General features: G+C 40.1%; 1 protein-coding gene across 2 annotated transcripts; it reads left to right on the forward strand.

Annotated features, from left to right (window-relative positions):
• Positions 1 to 3130: 3130 nt before the first annotated feature.
• On the forward strand, positions 3131 to 9314 carry LOC143352638 (glutathione S-transferase 1-1-like). 2 transcript variants are annotated; one of them, XM_076785297.1, is made up of 6 exons: positions 3131 to 3273; positions 5342 to 5501; positions 5945 to 6003; positions 6077 to 6218; positions 8432 to 8599; positions 8899 to 9314. In XM_076785297.1, the coding sequence occupies exons 2-6, from the start codon at positions 5358 to 5360 to the stop codon at positions 9034 to 9036; spliced, it is 651 nt and encodes a 216-aa protein (XP_076641412.1). In that variant the 5' UTR covers positions 3131 to 3273; positions 5342 to 5357; the 3' UTR covers positions 9037 to 9314. The 2 variants fall into 2 exon arrangements, with proteins under 2 accessions (XP_076641412.1, XP_076641414.1); XM_076785299.1 differs by lacking the exon at positions 3131 to 3273 and adding an exon at positions 4119 to 4143.
• The last annotated feature ends 8783 nt before the right edge of the window (positions 9315 to 18097 follow it).

The raw sequence follows: 18097 nt of genomic DNA on the forward strand, positions 1-18097 counted from the left end.
CACGGTGTCTCTAAACATTTCTATTAATAAAAGTCTACGACACATCTCGAGCTCCTAATCAATAAAAAAGCATTCCGCTATCGCTGATTTTACGCGCTCGTGCTCCATGTAATCGAGCAAAATTACAATGCAACAAAAACAATTACTTCCGCGAAGATAAGACTCCGCCCGTGGCATTTTTTGGCTGTCCAGTCGGACGCTTGTCAATTTATTTCAACTCGAATTCGAAAACTCGAAGAGACGAAACGTAAAGCTACGCCCACACTGAAGCAACAACGAGCATTGGTCGTATGTATTAGGTCGTTGCATATGGAATTACCGATTTCAGAATGTAAAGTTTATAAAGTGTTTTAATCAAGAAATACTATTGTAATCTATAGGTTCATTATGTATACCATTTAAAGGTACAAACCTACTCTTTCAAGTCCTACCTTCAGTTTCTATCTGTATATCCAATTTTACTTGTAAATGAAATTTATTTCAACACCGGTCAATGTGACCGACGTGTATTCTGTTTATATGAGCGAAAAAATAAACATATTGATAACAACATTATGCGATGATTGGTCAAAATGTGGTAGTAAATAAACGCGCTAGTAGTCAATGATAAAAAAAAAGCTCAAAAATATAGATGATAATCTCATACACGGGGAGAGTGAACAACCAAAAAATTCAATATTTACCATAGTATAATCGAAAAACTCGTCATTTTTTGACAGAATATGACGATCACAGTGATGCTTACTTTAATCAATAAAAGTTTTATTTAGAGAAAATTATGTTTGTTTAAAGTTACTTTTATGAATCGGACGTTTCATATGCAACGACCTAATATCTTGAAAAAAATCGCTGCTTTGACCGAGTAAAAGAAGAAGATAAGAGGTGACGAAAAATTGTTCGATGTTACTGCAGTGTGCACATAACTCGAGGGAATTCAATTTTACGTAACATTTTATCACGCTTAACGCGAGCAGAATGTGGTTTTATATGAATTCTATGATGCGGTGAAAGAATTATTGATTGGATTAAGAACATGATGAAGAGTTGTTGAAAGACCGTAGCGAACACTCGAGTTAACTCGTCGTGCTTGGTTAACGGGCTAATCGAATTGCGAGGTTGAAACATTATACGTACAAATAAGGAACATAATATTTAAAACGGAAACAACTTAAGTTAACAACAAGTATGATGACCCAGTAATTAGAACCAAGCGTTATTTTGTGTAACTCACTTTTGATGGTTGATGGTTATAGGCTGTTTTATAAACAGCACACTAAACAACAAAATATTTTTATATATCAAATGTACATCAAATCCTATTTTTGAAAATTATGTAACAAAAATGGAGTGGCAAAAACGTTTGCAATCTATTTTATCGTTGGAAAACTGGAAGGAACAAAGTCTTTCCATGTCTTTCAATGTCTTTCGTAATATTCATTATGCTTTGACAATGGGTATAATTAATTAGGCACAGTAATTGGTACCCATCAGTAATTGGGTTCGTTACCTTACAGTTTCAATTGCAAAACCATTACAAAAGCCATCGGAACTACGCATTGTTATCTCGGTAAAAATTGATATTCCTGTGCTCGTGGCCGCGGCTGGAATTGTAAATAACATCATCGACAATTGTTTTCCTCGACGGAGAAATTTAAATCGATACAAACAAACGGTATCGTTGTAAAATCAAAAAGAAATATAAATCGAATAGAAAAAGGATTGAATTCACTTTATTCGAATCCTAGTTCTTCGGATTTCTGACAGATGGCGTCTATAGTACCATTTCGAATAATCGCTGTTTCGTGATTTATACGGGAGATGTTGCTTCTGGTAGCTCTATTTGAACTGTTACGAGAGATCTATGAGAGGAGAGGAGGATCCATGATAAATAATTTTTTGAAAAATTCTTCTTACGATTCTTACAAACTAAATATCATTTTCATGCTTGCTGCAGAATATGGAAAAACGTTTACGAGAGTACATAGACCAACGATTCATTCGCTGGTTTAAATAATAATTTTCTAACTACATCTCTCGTTATGCAAGCATCATGTGGCCAGTAATTAGCTTTATAATTCTGCTAATTTCACATGGACTTTGACAACCTAGCTTAATGGGATTCTTTTAGAATCATATTCATTGGCACGCGTACAAAAGAAATGCACAAAGATAAGTGATATTATTGTTCTTGGATGAGTATCTATATTTGGCGTCTCGCTGAGATTCATTATCAGTTTGTCGTCCAGTGCTGTACCGAGCACGGCGCAACAGGTGTGCAGATCGGCGGAGAATCTACGCAATTAATTTTCCTGGTGTACGGAGTATCGATTAAACCCTCGAAGATTTTATTTGATTTCTTTCGTTAATGTAGCTCGGCGATTTGTACGTCCAAGAACAAAGGGACGTTTTTAAAAATTTTATAACATTTCTAAAACATAGACACAAAATTATTGTATTCGAATTACTTTCACAATTCAAATGAAGTAAAAAAACCAGAGACCATAACCGTTATAACCAAAAAGAAAAAAGTCATGGAATAGCAAGTATTTCATCGACTAAAATCGTATTGGTTACAAATAAGGATTTTAAGTAACCGACAATTTTTTCTCTTGTTGGTAAATGTTATTGTTGAGAGAAATTGATTTCGCTCACTTATAACAGATATCAATGAGAGAAATTTATTTCGATCGGTAATAACAGTTATCAATGAGAGAAATTTATTTCGATCGGTAATAACAGTTATCGATAAGATAAAATAGATAAGTTAACTTTCGATCGATCGATATAAATTTCTCCCATTGATAAACTCTTATGAGTGATCGGAACGACCTTCTCTCATTGATAAGTAATCTACGAATTGTGGTTGCAGAGATGCATCCAACTATTCGATAAATTTATTTCTTTGGGTGTACATTACAATAAAAATCGCTAAAAGTCGGAATAAATAAATTCCTGTTATTTTGATAGATTAATATGGAATGGTGGATTTTGTGCTGCACAGATCTAGCGAGTTTTAACGAGGCCCCGCGTCAGGCTTCGTTAAATATTGACAGACTCGGGCGATGAAATACGGCACTGATTGCCGCGATATATGTATACAATACCTCGCGTTACAGTACAGCGAAAACGGGATATAAGTCGCATTGACTTCTCAGTTAGCCGACGTTGAACATCCCTACTACTAGGTTAGATTAGATTAGGGGGGGCAGCATCATAAAATTGGTCGTTGGCCATCACGACGTCGTAGAGCCTCGTCTGGATCAGCCTTGTCAGGTACGCATGTATTTTCGATCGACTATTCATCGACTATTCATACAGAAGAAAATCAGTTTCGTTGTTAACGCTCTCCGAATACATCGCGATTTTATTTAAAAATTAATAAATGCGTGTAGTGAATCGAGGTAAAAGTCAGTGAGAGTTATATTTGAAACAGTTTCATATTTTCGGACTAGTCAGCAGCCGACGAGATAAGTTTCATAATCGAAAGACGCGCTGGCACTACATATTCATTGGCTCCAGATAGAAGCCGATTATGTAGTAGCTTTCAGACTATCATTTCCAGCTACCAGTGAAAGCAAAAATACTATGAATATAATAGAATGTCTGGTGTAAAACCTCGTAATAAAACTGATCGCCCGTGAATTTCAAAGCACAATAAATTTAACAAGACATAACAATGAACAGTGATTGAGAAAGTGAGCAGTTCTGGCAACGTACGTACAGAATTTTTAATAAAATCTAGACGAAAATAAGGAATATAGTTTTTTCATACGGGGCTTAATTTTCGGGAAAATCGAATTTGAAAATTCGTTAGATACGCGTACACTTAGACAGAGTCTACTTTGTTCGCCCGAACTATTACGCAGTTCCCATTGCCACTTGTGTAAAATCACCTTGTCATTAATTAACGGCATACCATACGGTAAACGTCACTGTTTCCAGATGTCCGCAGCAATGACAATTGCGGACTAGACTCTGTCTAACAATAAGTATGTACACGTATTCTTAACGAATTTTCAAACGCGATTTTCTCGAAAATGAAGCTCCACATGAAAAAACTATATTCCTTATTTTCGACTAGATTTTATGTGAGTGATCATCCCCTTGCCGGTTGTACCACGATTTCTCAAACACCCTGTATATGTAAGTTATCTAGAACTGTTAAAAATTAATTGGTTCTCCCTTTCGTTTCTAATTGTTTCGTAAAAATTAAATCGTATTCGTAAGAACTCGAACCACAGCTCGATCATTATCATTCGAGTGTACGGGTTGGCAGCAGCGAGCGTGAAATGTAAGATGATAGGAAGTGACGAAAAAATGGAATGAAACCGAAACTGATTTGTTTTTACCGCTTAATGGCGGTAGCGCAGGATTGATCGTAGACAGATAGTGCATGACTACTGTTACGTCTGCGGTTAACTGATTTTTCCTTTGTAGACGTAAAATGTACACATGTAGCATGATCAAAACATCTGGACACAGAGTGTACGCCTATGTTTAACCAGACATCGACTGCACATCCACGATACTAAAAATATTCCATCGAATCACAATCAATGCCAACTTCTTCTCTTTCAACCATACACATATTCCCATTACATTCACTGTTTCGGGTATCCCATTGCGGTACAAGGTAATGTTTTCAAACAATGTCGAGCACTTAATCAGCACCCATTAGCTACAATTGTTTATAATGCATTGATATCTCTTGCACCTTTGCATGTAAAATTGTTTACATTGTGGTTTTTTACCGAAATTTCCTCTTTCATGAATTATCGATTAAGTCGCAAAGAATGGAAGATTTCTGTGTTGGTGATTAAACAATTTATACCGCAGGAAGTAGAGTCCGGGTCAAAAGACAATGTTCATCAACTAATTGTCGGTGACTCGACACCTTGTTCTGTGTACTCGGTATCGGTTGTTATTGATTATGATTGATGGTTATTTGAAGGTGATCCAGATTCTGTGTTTGTTACGTCAGCCACTGACTATTGAAAATCCATTAGCATTCTTGTCTGCCTAGATTGCGGATTTTCTGCATTTATGCTAAAAATGAGCAGGTGAAACGCACATATACACACAACACGCTAGTAAAAGCGTTAGAAGAGTTACACTATTCGCGATTTGTTAATATTATAGCGAAAAAGAATGAATTTCTATGCAGTTCCTGTTTCTTGGGATGGATGCGCAATATTTCTCTTTTCCATAAAAATCCGCAGTCAAGTGGCATGTTTATAACGTTCACGTGTTCACGCTCCTTGCTATTACATTGGTTTCTTAGATCATGAACGTATGAAGTCCCGATTGCACCGATTAAAGTGACAAATGCTTCTGTTCGCAGAAACAAGTGGAACAAAATGTCGAAAGTCGTCGTGTACTCAACGGAGATGAGTCCGCCATGCCGAGCGGTTCTTCTAACCGCGAAACTGGTTGGTATTCCCCTGGATGTCCGCGAAGTAAACCTGGAAAAGAAGGAACAAAACTCGGAGGCATACACAAAGGTATAAATTCCCATCGGACGAAGTACAGTGTTTACTCGATATATGTCCAAAACACGGGTCTAGCCAGGGACATATATCGGCTACAAGATAGTACTCTTTGATACATTGAAATTTTCACTCCTCGGCGACCGAGGCCATTCGAGCATTGGAGCTCTTCAGGGGGTATATCCCGCGGTAGAGGTGATAGTTCTGGGACTTTTATCGGCTAGATATTTGTGAGAAATATCGAGAAAAGGAGATACTATTATTTAATCCATGCCGAACGTAGAAAAGGACAGTGAAGCTCTAGAGGCTTCGGTTCATGGCCCCTCACAGGGTATACCGCGCGGCAGTGGGAATAATTCTGGACTCTTATCGGCTAGGCATTTGAGACATATATAGAGTAAACACTGTATAATGCTCCATTGGTAGAAGCATAAATAACTGTCCCGTTTTCTCGACAGGTCAACCCTCTGCAGCTGATTCCAGCTATGGACGATAATGGCTTCACCCTCGGGGACAGGTAATCGATGAAACTTCTCACGAACGTTCGTCTGTTTGTACCGTTGACAATCATGTTTATGAAAATTTCGCAGCCATGCCATTTCTTGCTACCTGGTGGAGAAGTACGCGAAGAACGACGCTCTGTACCCGGAGGATCTGCAGAAACGAGCTCGCGTCGATCAGTTCCTTCACATGGACTCGTCTGAACTTTTTCCTGTCCTTAAGGGCGCTATTGTGAGTTGACGGAAACACTCCCTAACGTTTTATCGTTAGATCACAGATTTTAAAAGTGTTTAGATGATCTCAAGGTCAATTTCATTTTTTTTTACGGAACCCTATATTTTTGCCCTGTGGTCTCATAGTATCTTGTGTGAAGAGTTTGTTAACCACGGCACGAGGCCATTCAAGGTCATGCTAGGTCACACGGCCCAACAAACTTCATGCTTCACACGTTGACTGCATTGTCACCCATATGTGGGTGACGGAATTATTTGTCCAGGTTTTAAAATGAATTTTTACGTTAATCTATTCACTGTACCAAATTTTATTAGGATCTGTAAGATGCTAGAAAGTTACTCAACATCGTACATTACTACTCAATATCATACATTAAAATTTTTTCTATTTTTATTTCATTAAATAACTCACTTTGATTTTATGGTATTTTTGAGGTTTCTAGTTTGGCAGTCAAAGTGTTACGGAAAACAACCCTAAATTATTGCCGTCCGCTTGTCTGCAATTTCCACGAATTTGTTGACGTCCGATTACACTCGGAGAGGCGTTTCGAGAAAACCGTTTCAGTTATAAGTTTCATAAAAAAAAAAAAAAATCAAAAAGTTGCAATCGTTTGCTTCGTTTGCATTAGTGTGTCACACCGATACTCGACCGCTCGTTGGCTCGATCGTCGAGCGTGTTTACCGCTTGACCGGTTCCGAGGGGGATCTCCCAGTGGTGGGGAAAACATTTTGACAGTTACGGTAGAGACCGTTGCGACAGTTACGGAGACAATACTGTACCAGCTATGACCTAATATTTCAACTAGCCCATACTTAGACCTTCTCCTTTGCAAATAATCGTGGCGCAAGGGGTCGATTCCTCGAATAAGCTGTACGTTAGTGAAAACCAGGATTCGCGCACGTATTCGAAGGAAGATGGGTCTCGCAGAGGCGAAGTCGGTCCATCGCGGCGGCCGATTAAGCCGCGCGAAAGCAGGTTAATGCGATTCGCTTTTCCGCGCTTGTATATACGGGGGGCCGGGGCATTATGTGATAGAGGCAGGAAGTTACCGGGCGTCCTATCTGCCTTTTACGGCGTCCAATAAAGTCGGCTAACTGCGCATTTTTGCGCGGCGATGGTCCAACTACCAGGGACTCGTTTCACGACGCGCACGTTTAGAAGTGGCAGCCGGCTCGAACTAATTTCACGCGGGGAAAAAGGTGGCGGGAACGTCGTGAAATCTCCCAACAGCCACCCTCAACAGCTCGTTGTTTCCTTATATTTTCGTGGGGACGCGAGGGTGGCATCGCGTCCGATGGATTTAATACCGGTCTCTTCCTCGCGCGAACCGGAAACTCCCGCTTTTGTCGAGGATTTTTATTCGTGATTAACAGACGGCCTCGCACCGTAAAACTTTTACAACCGCCAATAGTTCCGACGATGCCTCTTCCCGCGTCGCCGCTTTTGTTGAACTTCACTCCCGGTTCGTTTCCCCCTCGCTTTAATCAGAATCAAGTTTCTGCCCGCGCGCTTCTTCGAGTGAAAAAGGGACTGAATACAGTGAATTCTCGGTATTTGTCAACAACACGGGTCTTGCCAGCTTCGTGTATTGTCCAGGAGACATACCCGAGCCGTGTTATGTTTACAATCTTCGCCGTCCGAGGCCTCTCGAGCTTCGCGGCCCCTCACGGGGTATACCCCGCGCTAGTGGGGATAATTCCACGACATTTATCGTCCAGTCTTGGCGACACGTATAAAGAAAACACTGTACTGAGTCATCTCTTATGTTCACAATTTTATGTTAGACCTCATCCTATTATCTGCATAATTTCTAGAGATGAATGGGCTAGCTGCAATGATCGAACTTAACTGACCACTAGATTTACGGGACCTGTCAAAATGACGGATTCTAATATTTTTAATTTACGAATATTGAGATTGTAAAGATGCATCATCCATGAGGAATTATTTAGCAAATGGATTTCTTTGTGTACATATTACTGAAAAAATTATGTTCGTGTTATTTTTATAAAGTAATGTAAAATAGTCATTTTTAGTGCTCCGTAAACCTAGTGTTGAAATTGTGGAGTGAAAAATTCGTTCAGGAAGAACGGACGAGACCAATGAAATGTCTTCAAACTTGCCGTTCAGAACAGTGCGAGTGTTGTTTGTAAATGCTGCACTTCCGTGGTTTTCCCCCGGAATTGATAATTCCTTTTATTTGACGACAGAAACCAGTGCTCATGGGATTGGTAAATTCGATATCCGAGGAGAAGATGAACAACATGAAGGCAGCCTATAGTTTGCTGAATAGGGTGCTGGAGGGTAAGAAGTGGCTCGTGGGCGATTCCTACACCCTAGCAGACATCAGTTGCGTCACCACAACATCGGGTGCATGTGTAAGAACTTGGCATGATTTGAAGCTCTCACGGCCTGGCATCACACAGATTTTACTGTCGAGGTTTTCGGGTTCAAGTTTCGTGTCCTTTTGGAATCCCAGCTTTTCGCATACATTGCAAATAGCTTGTGCAGGGGTCAGAGAACTCGCTGAAGGCACACCGTCTTCTGATCCCCGACGAAGATAGTTCCAGTGCTTGCGAAACCTTTCGAAGACAATTCCTCCGAAAGCCTCGAGGTGCAATCAGTGCAATCCAGAAGTTTTCTGAAAGCTAAAAATGATTTTCAATGTTTTTTCCAGGCTGTTCTAAACCTTGACGACTACCCCAACGTGAAAGCCTGGTTCAAGAGAGCCGAGAAGGAGATCCCGGGCTTCAAGGAGCTGAACGATAGTGGAAACAAAGGGTTAATAGAAATCCTGAAGTCGAAACTTGGTTAACATGTTTACTCCTCCCAAATTGCTCTGCCCGATGGACACTATCATAAAATAATGTCGATTGTAATCTAATAAAAAATAGCATTTGCTCTTACTTATGATACTGATCTATCTGCCATGCTTGCGAAAATTTCAACAGCAGCCTTGCAAGAATCAATTAGATTTGTTTATTATCATGATGGGTGACTACTACGAAAATCAACGTGTTAAACAGTGCAATTGTTAAAGGGTTTGAATGTTTAGGTCATTTACTTGTTTTTAATAAATACAATGCAATGTTACTCCGTTTCTGCTGCATTTCCCTGCCGTATTTACCTGGGAGAAGGTCTAAAAAGATAAGATAAATAGTTTCAAGCCATTCTCCTAACTTGCCACAGCATTTCGTATCGTCAACAGTGAACATTTTCACGGATCAAGCTTTAATGTTGTTAACACTAAACCAACTACTGCCGGTCAAAATAACCGGTTCCAGATTGTTTATTTTACAATTGCTGAAATTATAAAGAGACTTTCGTGGGAAATGATTAAATAAATATATTTAGTAGAGCATGTATTATAATACGAATCGCACAAATTCCAAATAAATTTAATCTGGTCATTTTTAGAAGACAACAACACCGTTACTTTTAAGGCTCGGTAGGTTTAGTGTTAAACTCACTATTTATCGAACGGTTCACGATGCTCTGTCTTTCTCCACGAAACGTTTCAGAGCTACGACGGTCCGTCGTGGATCAGCCACGTTTTTGTCCATCGTCGTTGTCGACTGTCATTGAAATGCTCGTCCGATGGTGGTCAGAATCGCAGTCCGTATCATTCGCCGGACACGGAGTTCCCGGATGAACAGATAACGTACTGATTAGCGCACTTTCACTCGTGCCATCTATCATCTGCTTCCTTTCAGCGCAATTTTGCTCGCGACACAAGCGTCTTGGTATCGCGAGGAAACAAATGATAGATGGCACGGACATGGAATCACGGACAAGTAGGAAAACATCCGGAGAACACCATAACAAACTGCGAATATCATTAGCCGTCCTCGAGATAGGAGAAGCAGAGTAGAAATTCAACATTGACTTCTCTTCATGTTTCCCCCTTTTACTTCGCTTGATCTTCTATCACAGTGCTTCGCAAACCTTTTGTCTTCCACGGCACACCAACGTTTCTTCGACAATTCACACCACAAGTAAAAGCTTGCAAATACATAGATTACAATAATACGTATATGCTTTTATTAGATAAAAAACACAATAAAATAGCTGTATAATTATTCCAAGATCACCTCGCGGCACAGCGGTTGCGGAGCACTGATATATCAGATCCGACATTTTGTTTCGACACTCTTCTCGATTTTTGGCTACACAAAAATCTGGAATGATTCCCCGCTCATTTGTACAAGAAGTTATTGCGATAGATAATAGATGTAAGGATAATAACCTCTATTTTACGTGCATTACGTGCAAACTATAAGGTAATTCAGAGCACACACTGTTTTTCAAGAACGAAAGAAAAATGTGTAAAGGTGCAGAGAATCATCCAGTTCGTAGTAGACGTACAAATTAATTCCTAGCTTTTCAAATTGTCCAATTGTAGCATTATTTTAAATTCGATTGTTTATTGGGACCGTCTCTTTTTTCTTTTCTATAGAAAATGACGGGAGTTATTCGCAAGATTGGGACACGTTTTGATTCTGTATAAGTGAATGAGAAATTGATGGTGACAGGGCCTCGAAGTAATTTGTACGAATAGATCTCCAAGATTCTGTTTAACGCTAAACCTACCAAGCACAAAACATATAAAAGTGAAACGTCTTACAGGATGGAGAAGATTGAATTTACTTAAACTTTGTAGGATTTTCGTTATAATATGTGCTTAAATAAAGAAGTCAATTCAGTAATTTCTTGCCCGTGGTAGGTTTAGTGTTAACGAGGTCTAATTTCATGGGAAGCATCAGAGATTGTTTTCGAGTATTCGACACGCAATCCACGCGGAAGTACCGAACGGGCAGGTAATTGCCACGTAAGAAAATGCATGGTCTCCGAGATCACAGGGGGGTCAAAACAGTGTTAAAGATAGCTTGAAACTGTCCACGTAATTCTGCACGTAATGGTCGGCATTGAACCTGATGCTGGAGCCTGAGACGTTTCGCGTTATCCTCCTTTTTCCTCTCCTCCTCCTCCTCATCCTCCTCCTCTCTCTCTCTGTCTCTCTCTTTCTCGAACGCGTTTGCTGACTCTCTTGCGCGTCTCGATTGCCGCGTTGTCCATCCGACTGCAATTTGCATGAATTAATACCTTGTATCTTCCGGCGATTTTCCTGCTTAACACTACTTACTACATTTTCTCTGGCGATGCCGGGCCTCGAATGTGGGACAGCATCGTCGTTTCGCGTGTGCACGCGAATCTTCCCTTGTTACAAATTGGTTGTCGCAAATTGACGCGAATCGACCGGGGGAAATTGTTTTCGCGATCTCACTATGGGCCTCTCGCGGAAACCATTATGACCGAAGGATGATACGTTTTTCTCGAGGCAGCGGGAATCTATAAACCTGTCTAGAGAACAATTGATTTCCTTCGCAAGGATATTCATTATTTTAGAATTTTATGGAACATAACCCTCATGGCTGTAGTTAGCGAAAAAATTGTTTTCCAGCATTGGAAAATTACCTCGAGCACTGGGAAAAAATATAGCCCAGCACCCCCAACACTCCTCAAACGTGTTCCTTGCTTGGCAATTAGAGGAACAATGATTTTATGCTTCTTAGTTAGTGGTTTTCCGACGATTTAATTATCAGCAGACCGAGGATCCTCATGGGAACTCCCACTTTTAGAGAATGTTGCATAAACAACAAAGTGGAAATTATCTTTTTGCAGATATATACTGTTAGTACAAGTGAAAATCTTGTTTGCTCTTATAGCAAAGATTCGGTAGGAACGTTACCACACCTTCGTAATTTCGATGTTGCTTTCCATTTCAGGAAACCTTCACGAATGCATAAACTCATACGGCTCGATTGTCGTAGGTAAACAGGATATTTTCAAAGTTAGACTCGCTGTGTTTCCAACAATGAATTTAGCTATCTTCAGCCATGCGTTCCCTTAATTAATTCGGAACTGAAACCGTTCTCTTGGGAACGCGAATTGGAAGAGAGTTCTGTGTTTTAAGACATTCTCGAATTGTTCGAACCATTTAATTAGTTAGTATTGTTTGTAGACAAGACAAGAAGACGTTCGAGGAACGAGAAGCGGCTTGGCAGAATCGTTTGATGTCAATGGATGCATCGGCGCGCATCAAGTTAACGCGCATTTCGCTGCATCGTCTATCCGTCCAAGCTGCCAGATACGCCGCCATTGTTGTCGAATACATTGTATGGAAAACAGCATTATCGTGGGAAACGCTTTGTACTCAAAGTCGGTTAATCACTAAACACTTTCAAGTTTGCGCAGCGACATTTACCTTCAATCTATCTAACGATACGAGTGAAATGAAATTCGAGTATTTGTCGACGTCTCTGCGCCATTTTGAATATCGAGGACTGATTTTTGGACGGTACAAAGCGTACAAAACTAAAATATCTTCGATTAGAAAACCTGTTGTAAAATGAGACAGTAATTATACGTTTCGATCACTGTCTTTTGCAATTGATTCTTTTGCACTATTCATCTTTACGTTCATGAACCTGTATGACAGATTTTATGATGGAATAGTAGAAAGTGATAGTACGCGGCGTGACCTTGGAGTTACTCGACACCAGGTACCGCTGCATCCATTCGCACTGTCTACATTTCAAGTTGGATCATGTTGCATCGATTCTGTGCGCCTGTGGGATTACGCAAACACGATGATAGAAGAACAGTTAGATCAAACTGTAATAAAGTCGAATTCAATTCGTTGAATGCGTTCTGTAGCTTTACTAATTGCAAACCATTACAATACCCCGACTTTGTTCAAGGGTACGGCAAGAAATGCTGCGTTTCGCATGTTTCTTTACATATCAGATATACCGTTTGCGGAAGAGCACGCCGGATCCGATAAAACAATTCCCGACTAGAGGTGTGGGATAATACTATTCTATCTATCGATCTACTAATTCATTCAGCAACAAATTGACTATTATCTACGTTTAAAGTATTACCAATAACTTTTTTTTAAGGACCGGTCATTTTGGCCACGCTCGGTAGGGATAGGTATCCAAGAAGTAGGTTTAGTTTTAAAACTTTACCATAAGAAGGTAATAACATTTGTACTGACCACATACAAAAATATCTCATCAAAAGTTTGGAGCCCTAAGAAGTTTTTATACTTCTGTTGCAAGTAAATAATATAACACGCGTGTTCTTCGTTTTGAGATAATTTGAAGATGCTAAAATGTTATAAATAATAACAGAAAAACAGTTGAGAATCGCCCAGTATTGCCACAATAAAAAGTGGTGCATCTCACCGTATGGTGCGTCTATCCCGGAATTACACTATAGACCCATAATAGCTCTAAACTGTAAATAATACGTTTCGTCGTTTCCTATGACAATGGAAGTAGAATCCGTTGTTTTCCCCCATTTTCCCTGAATGGTTTCTCTACGTGTTTGACGTAAACATCCGTCTTTTGCAGAACGGATACGAGACCCGTTGCCGCATCATTCGATACCGGTCTCGTAATGCAGCGCGTGTGCAGCCACCGTTCTCGATTTCTACGAACGGAGACGCGGTGGCCGGCTCCTGCGACCTCCTGTCAGACAGGTTTTCGGTTTTTTGGCTCGTTTTCTTAATATCTTTCGCCTGGTATTTTTAGATTCGCCTATTGCTTGCCGCGCGATCGAAAAAAATCGGGACTCGATTACGTGGAAACGCTCCGGCATCCCCGTTGCTAATAGGATTACCACCCGTGGCTGATGAGGAAGAAAAAAAAGGTCCGTTCGCGACCCGAAAAGAACGATCTTTCGTCTTTTGCTTTTCCCTGGGCTGTAAACTATACTTCGCGGGGACGAGAATATTTATTATATCGCCGGTCCTTCTTCGTATATTTCTTCACGTGCGTGGTCGGGAGACATTAGGCAGAGAAATGCTTGCTGCTCGTGGCACCCTCGGCCTTCGTGGTCCCTGAAGCTAGTCGCGTCTGATTTATGCAGATGAAAGGTAATAGCCGAGGTCAGCCTCGTTCGCGAACCTATTGTTCATTTTTCTCATATGCACAGAGTCAATTTTTAGGCGCGATTCCGATCGCTTTATCGCCTGTACAGATGTTAGTAAATGGCGAATCTAGCCAGCCTTGTTTGCAGATCGATTTTGAATTTCTTTCGTTGATTAAAAGATTCCCTAGTATTGTAGATTTGCATATTTGAAAAATTTATGGAGATCTGCAGCTGATCAGACAATTTTTACGAAGATCGTGTTTTCGACACGTTGAACGCCGCGGTGGTTATCGGTGACTATGGAATTCCTTAAAAATCCTTATCATACAGTTAACACCGCTAAATACCAATGTATTAATGCTGAAATGAGATTATCGAGTAAAATGAGAGCATTATCAAGTAACTAACAATTGTTATTAACCACTTGACTGGGGACGACGAGTTAATTCGTCGTTCGTGTTCGCTATCGCCTGTTAAAAAATAATTCTTTCCTGCTGCAGATTTTTTCGACGAGCGAAGACTACGACGCAAACATTCGGACGATGATGCAGAAGACAGTGGGACCGTAACGTTGACTCTGGCCGAGGTTTTTCCAAAGTTCTGCGGGAGTGCAATGGACGTGTCGATTGCTTCGACCTCTCGCCGGATCCAGCGGAAACGCTCGATCCATCTGACACTGTCGAAAGAAGAGGCTCTTTGAACCACCTTCTGGAACTGGTTCGCACGGTTTTTCATCCGTCGCCGCTGTTAATGGCGAGAGGTTCTCGTTTCGCACGCTCGTTACAATTACCTCCGGTGTCTAGCCGCGCTGTGTCGCTCCTGGTTGTGATACCAGTTGTCCTGGTAGTTGGCGAGATAAGGAACCACGATCGTCCCTTGCTGCGGGACAATCGTGACGAAAGCGAGACGGAAAATGAAGAAACGCTGATGTTTGCCTCACCGCACCGGCGGCGGAGATTGCAGATTTTTTTCTCTGCCGTGGGACATTTAGTCATTCCACCTGGTCATTCTCCTCACAATTTTACGACCGCAGTAAAAGTAAACGTAACGGAGAGTAATGGAGCACTCACTCTGTCACGTGCTGTTTCTATAACTGCTTCATTGACTATTCTTGCGGTAATTCAGACAGTTCTAAGAGGGGGCTCTCGTGTAACTGGTTCACGAATCGATTCTTAAATTGTATTTTAAGATAGTATAGTTACCTAGATTTTTGCAAACAGATTTTCACTCCCGTATCGTGCAACGTTCTTCTCTATCATTAAGAGAAACACGAGTGCTTCTTGAATTGTGTGAGCTAAAACGGAACAGTGAAATATGCTAGGTAAACTAGTCGAAGGATGTCTGCATTATTTATTCGCTTACCTGCTAAAGGAATTCTCAAACGAGTAATGTTTTTCAACATGGTTTTCAGCTGAAGCGGTTCCGGATACCCAACTCTGTCGCGAGAGGAACGACTAAAATGGGAATGACTTATGAGAATTCAGAATCCTAGTAGTAATGATTTATATAAGTATTCCGCGATAAACTACGGATTTTTATGCAAAATAAAGAAATTCCAAGTCGACTGTAAGAAGTGGAACATAGATTAAAATGTATTTCATTTTTCAATAAGTTTAATAAGTTGAAACTACTGTAACAATTATCTTAAATTCTTCTAACGTGTTTTAGTGCTGTTTTTCACTTATTTTTGCCATAAACGCATAAAATTCGTAGTCGAATAATCACAGTTTCTGACTTTTAATTCGATTCGATTAAATGCAAGTTCACTAAAAAATGAATTTATTTTAATGGCGTTATTCCAGTTATAGTTTCACGCAGAGTTGTGCTAATTCAATTACACAATTGAATCCTCGTCCTCGTTCATAATACGTAACGCTATTTTATGTAATTTAATCACAAAGTATTTCATAATTGTACCCCAATTGCAATTACGAATTACATTGCAATTTAATTGAATGAAGATCTGAATTATAAATTACAATTTGACTGAATTACAAAGTAATTCAGTTACTTTGTAATTATAATTCCTAGGATAATTCAACTGTAATTCTGCAGAACTCTGGTTTCACGTTAACAATCGTTTTTTCGAAGATCCACGGGGTCTGACGTTAGGTGAACGCATCGACTCGCACGCCACAAGCCCCGATTACGCGTATTTACCGAACGCACCGAGACGTTGACGTTGCGGACGTTTTTTTCTGTGTGCAAATACATGATTCATCGGATCAGGTCTGTAAACTGCGACCAATTCACGCCGTCCAGTGACGCTACCTAATTAAACACAGCCGGCTCGATGCCTGAGTTAATAGCTTTTTCCTTTGCAGAATCGATCGCCAGTACGAAAGAATGAATCCCTCGGTTCGGACGATGTTTCCGGCAAAGATCGAACGATAGAGTGACTTAAACGCCCTGGGAATCGTGTCACGACAGACTCGCGGGTTCGCTGGACGGGCGAAAATTTCAATTTCAAATCGTGGATGTTCCGTGCGCGTTGAAGGTGTATTCGCAATTTCCGCGTGAGTTCCTCGAACTACGTTTCGCCTCGAAGGGACGACCTGTGACTCCCAACTGCCGGGATGTTTCGATTTCCATAGAAATATAATGGGCCGTGTTCAAACAGGGAACACCCGCTGTTCACCCACGTCATGGCACTTTTTCGTTTTATGGGATGCCATTTTGCCTAGATCGGCCGCTTTACCGAGAACTGTTTCCAGTTACGTTCTAGCAGATCCGAGATCGACTATACTGCCAAATAAAGGACAACGAAATTTCAAACAAAGACTAGGCTAGATCACACGCGTGGAAGGGTAATATTAACTTCAATCGAATTAAATGTTAGTTTTCCGCACGCGCAAATGCACACTTTGTGATTTATCTGTGACTCAGAGGAAGTTCTACTTCTGGACTTTAGGAAGTTGAAGCAATCTGGATCTGCGACCAAATAAAGTATAATAAAATTTTACATACAAACCGGGCCGCATCCTGTAAACACGTCTAGAAGTGTAATGGAAAATTTCATAGAGTTTGATGTTAGTTTTCAGCACATACAAATGCACAGTTTCTGACTTATCTGTGACTCAAAGGCAGTTCAACTTCTGGACTTTAAGATGTTGAAGCGATCTGTATCTGAGACCAAATAAAGTATAACAAAATTTGATATATAAACTGTGTCGGATTCTGCAAACACGTGTTGAAGTGTGATGGAAAATTTCATTGGACGTTAGTTTTCAGCACACGCGAATGCACACTCTGTGATTTATAGATCACCTGTCACTCACAGTAAATTTTACTTCCAAGCATTAGCAAATGTCACTTTAAAATTACATTCCATTATACTAGCTAATTCCACCAGCAATTTAGTTAATGACGTAGCCTATATGGTAAATTACTGTTTTCTGTAGGATATCGTGTTTACATCGAAATCGCACAAACTCCTGCCACTCAAAATCGCGTGTTATTTTGATTAAATGGAAGAAAGCGTATCGAAGTTATGGTAAATGATTTTTTCCTTGTTATTCATATCGATTCAAACGCGACGTGTCACACGACCTTGTTAATAGAGTTAAAATTATCATTCCTGCAATCATTATACTGCGACGTCACGTGACGTTGATCGTCTACGTATCAAAACGTTTTCAATGCCAGACTGCAAAGTTTCTAATCTCTATTTCTATATCGAAACGATGCTTTTATGTATCCAAACTTTCCTCGGCTTGTTTATCGTGTGATTTTTTGCTGCGACGAAAATTGTATTTACGGTGTAATCAACGTAATTATTTTAGTATAAAAAGTTCTTAATTGTGAACCTATCTACATTGAATTATTATTTTTGCGTAAAATTTGCATGATTTTAAATTGAAAAATGTGCATTTAGTGATGATGTGGGACACCTTCTGGCTTTGATGATTCAATTATCGTTATAACTAGACTGCGATTTT

This window comes from Halictus rubicundus, chromosome 3 (assembly GCF_050948215.1).
Source record: "Halictus rubicundus isolate RS-2024b chromosome 3, iyHalRubi1_principal, whole genome shotgun sequence".
Lineage (NCBI taxonomy): Eukaryota > Metazoa > Arthropoda > Insecta > Hymenoptera > Halictidae > Halictus > Halictus rubicundus.

What these genes read in the sequence shown, in the direction of transcription:
- LOC143352638 (XM_076785297.1), top strand. Translation starts at nt 5,358, where the DNA reads ATGTCGAAAGTCGTCGTGTACTCAACGGAGATGAGTCCGCCATGCCGA. An exon ending in GGCTTCACCCTCGGGGACAG is followed by an intron (nt 6,004 to 6,076) that starts GTAATCGATGAA and finishes AAAATTTCGCAG; the next exon opens with CCATGCCATTTCTTGCTACC. An exon ending in CCACAACATCGGGTGCATGT is followed by an intron (nt 8,600 to 8,898) that starts GTAAGAACTTGG and finishes TGTTTTTTCCAG; the next exon opens with GCTGTTCTAAACCTTGACGA.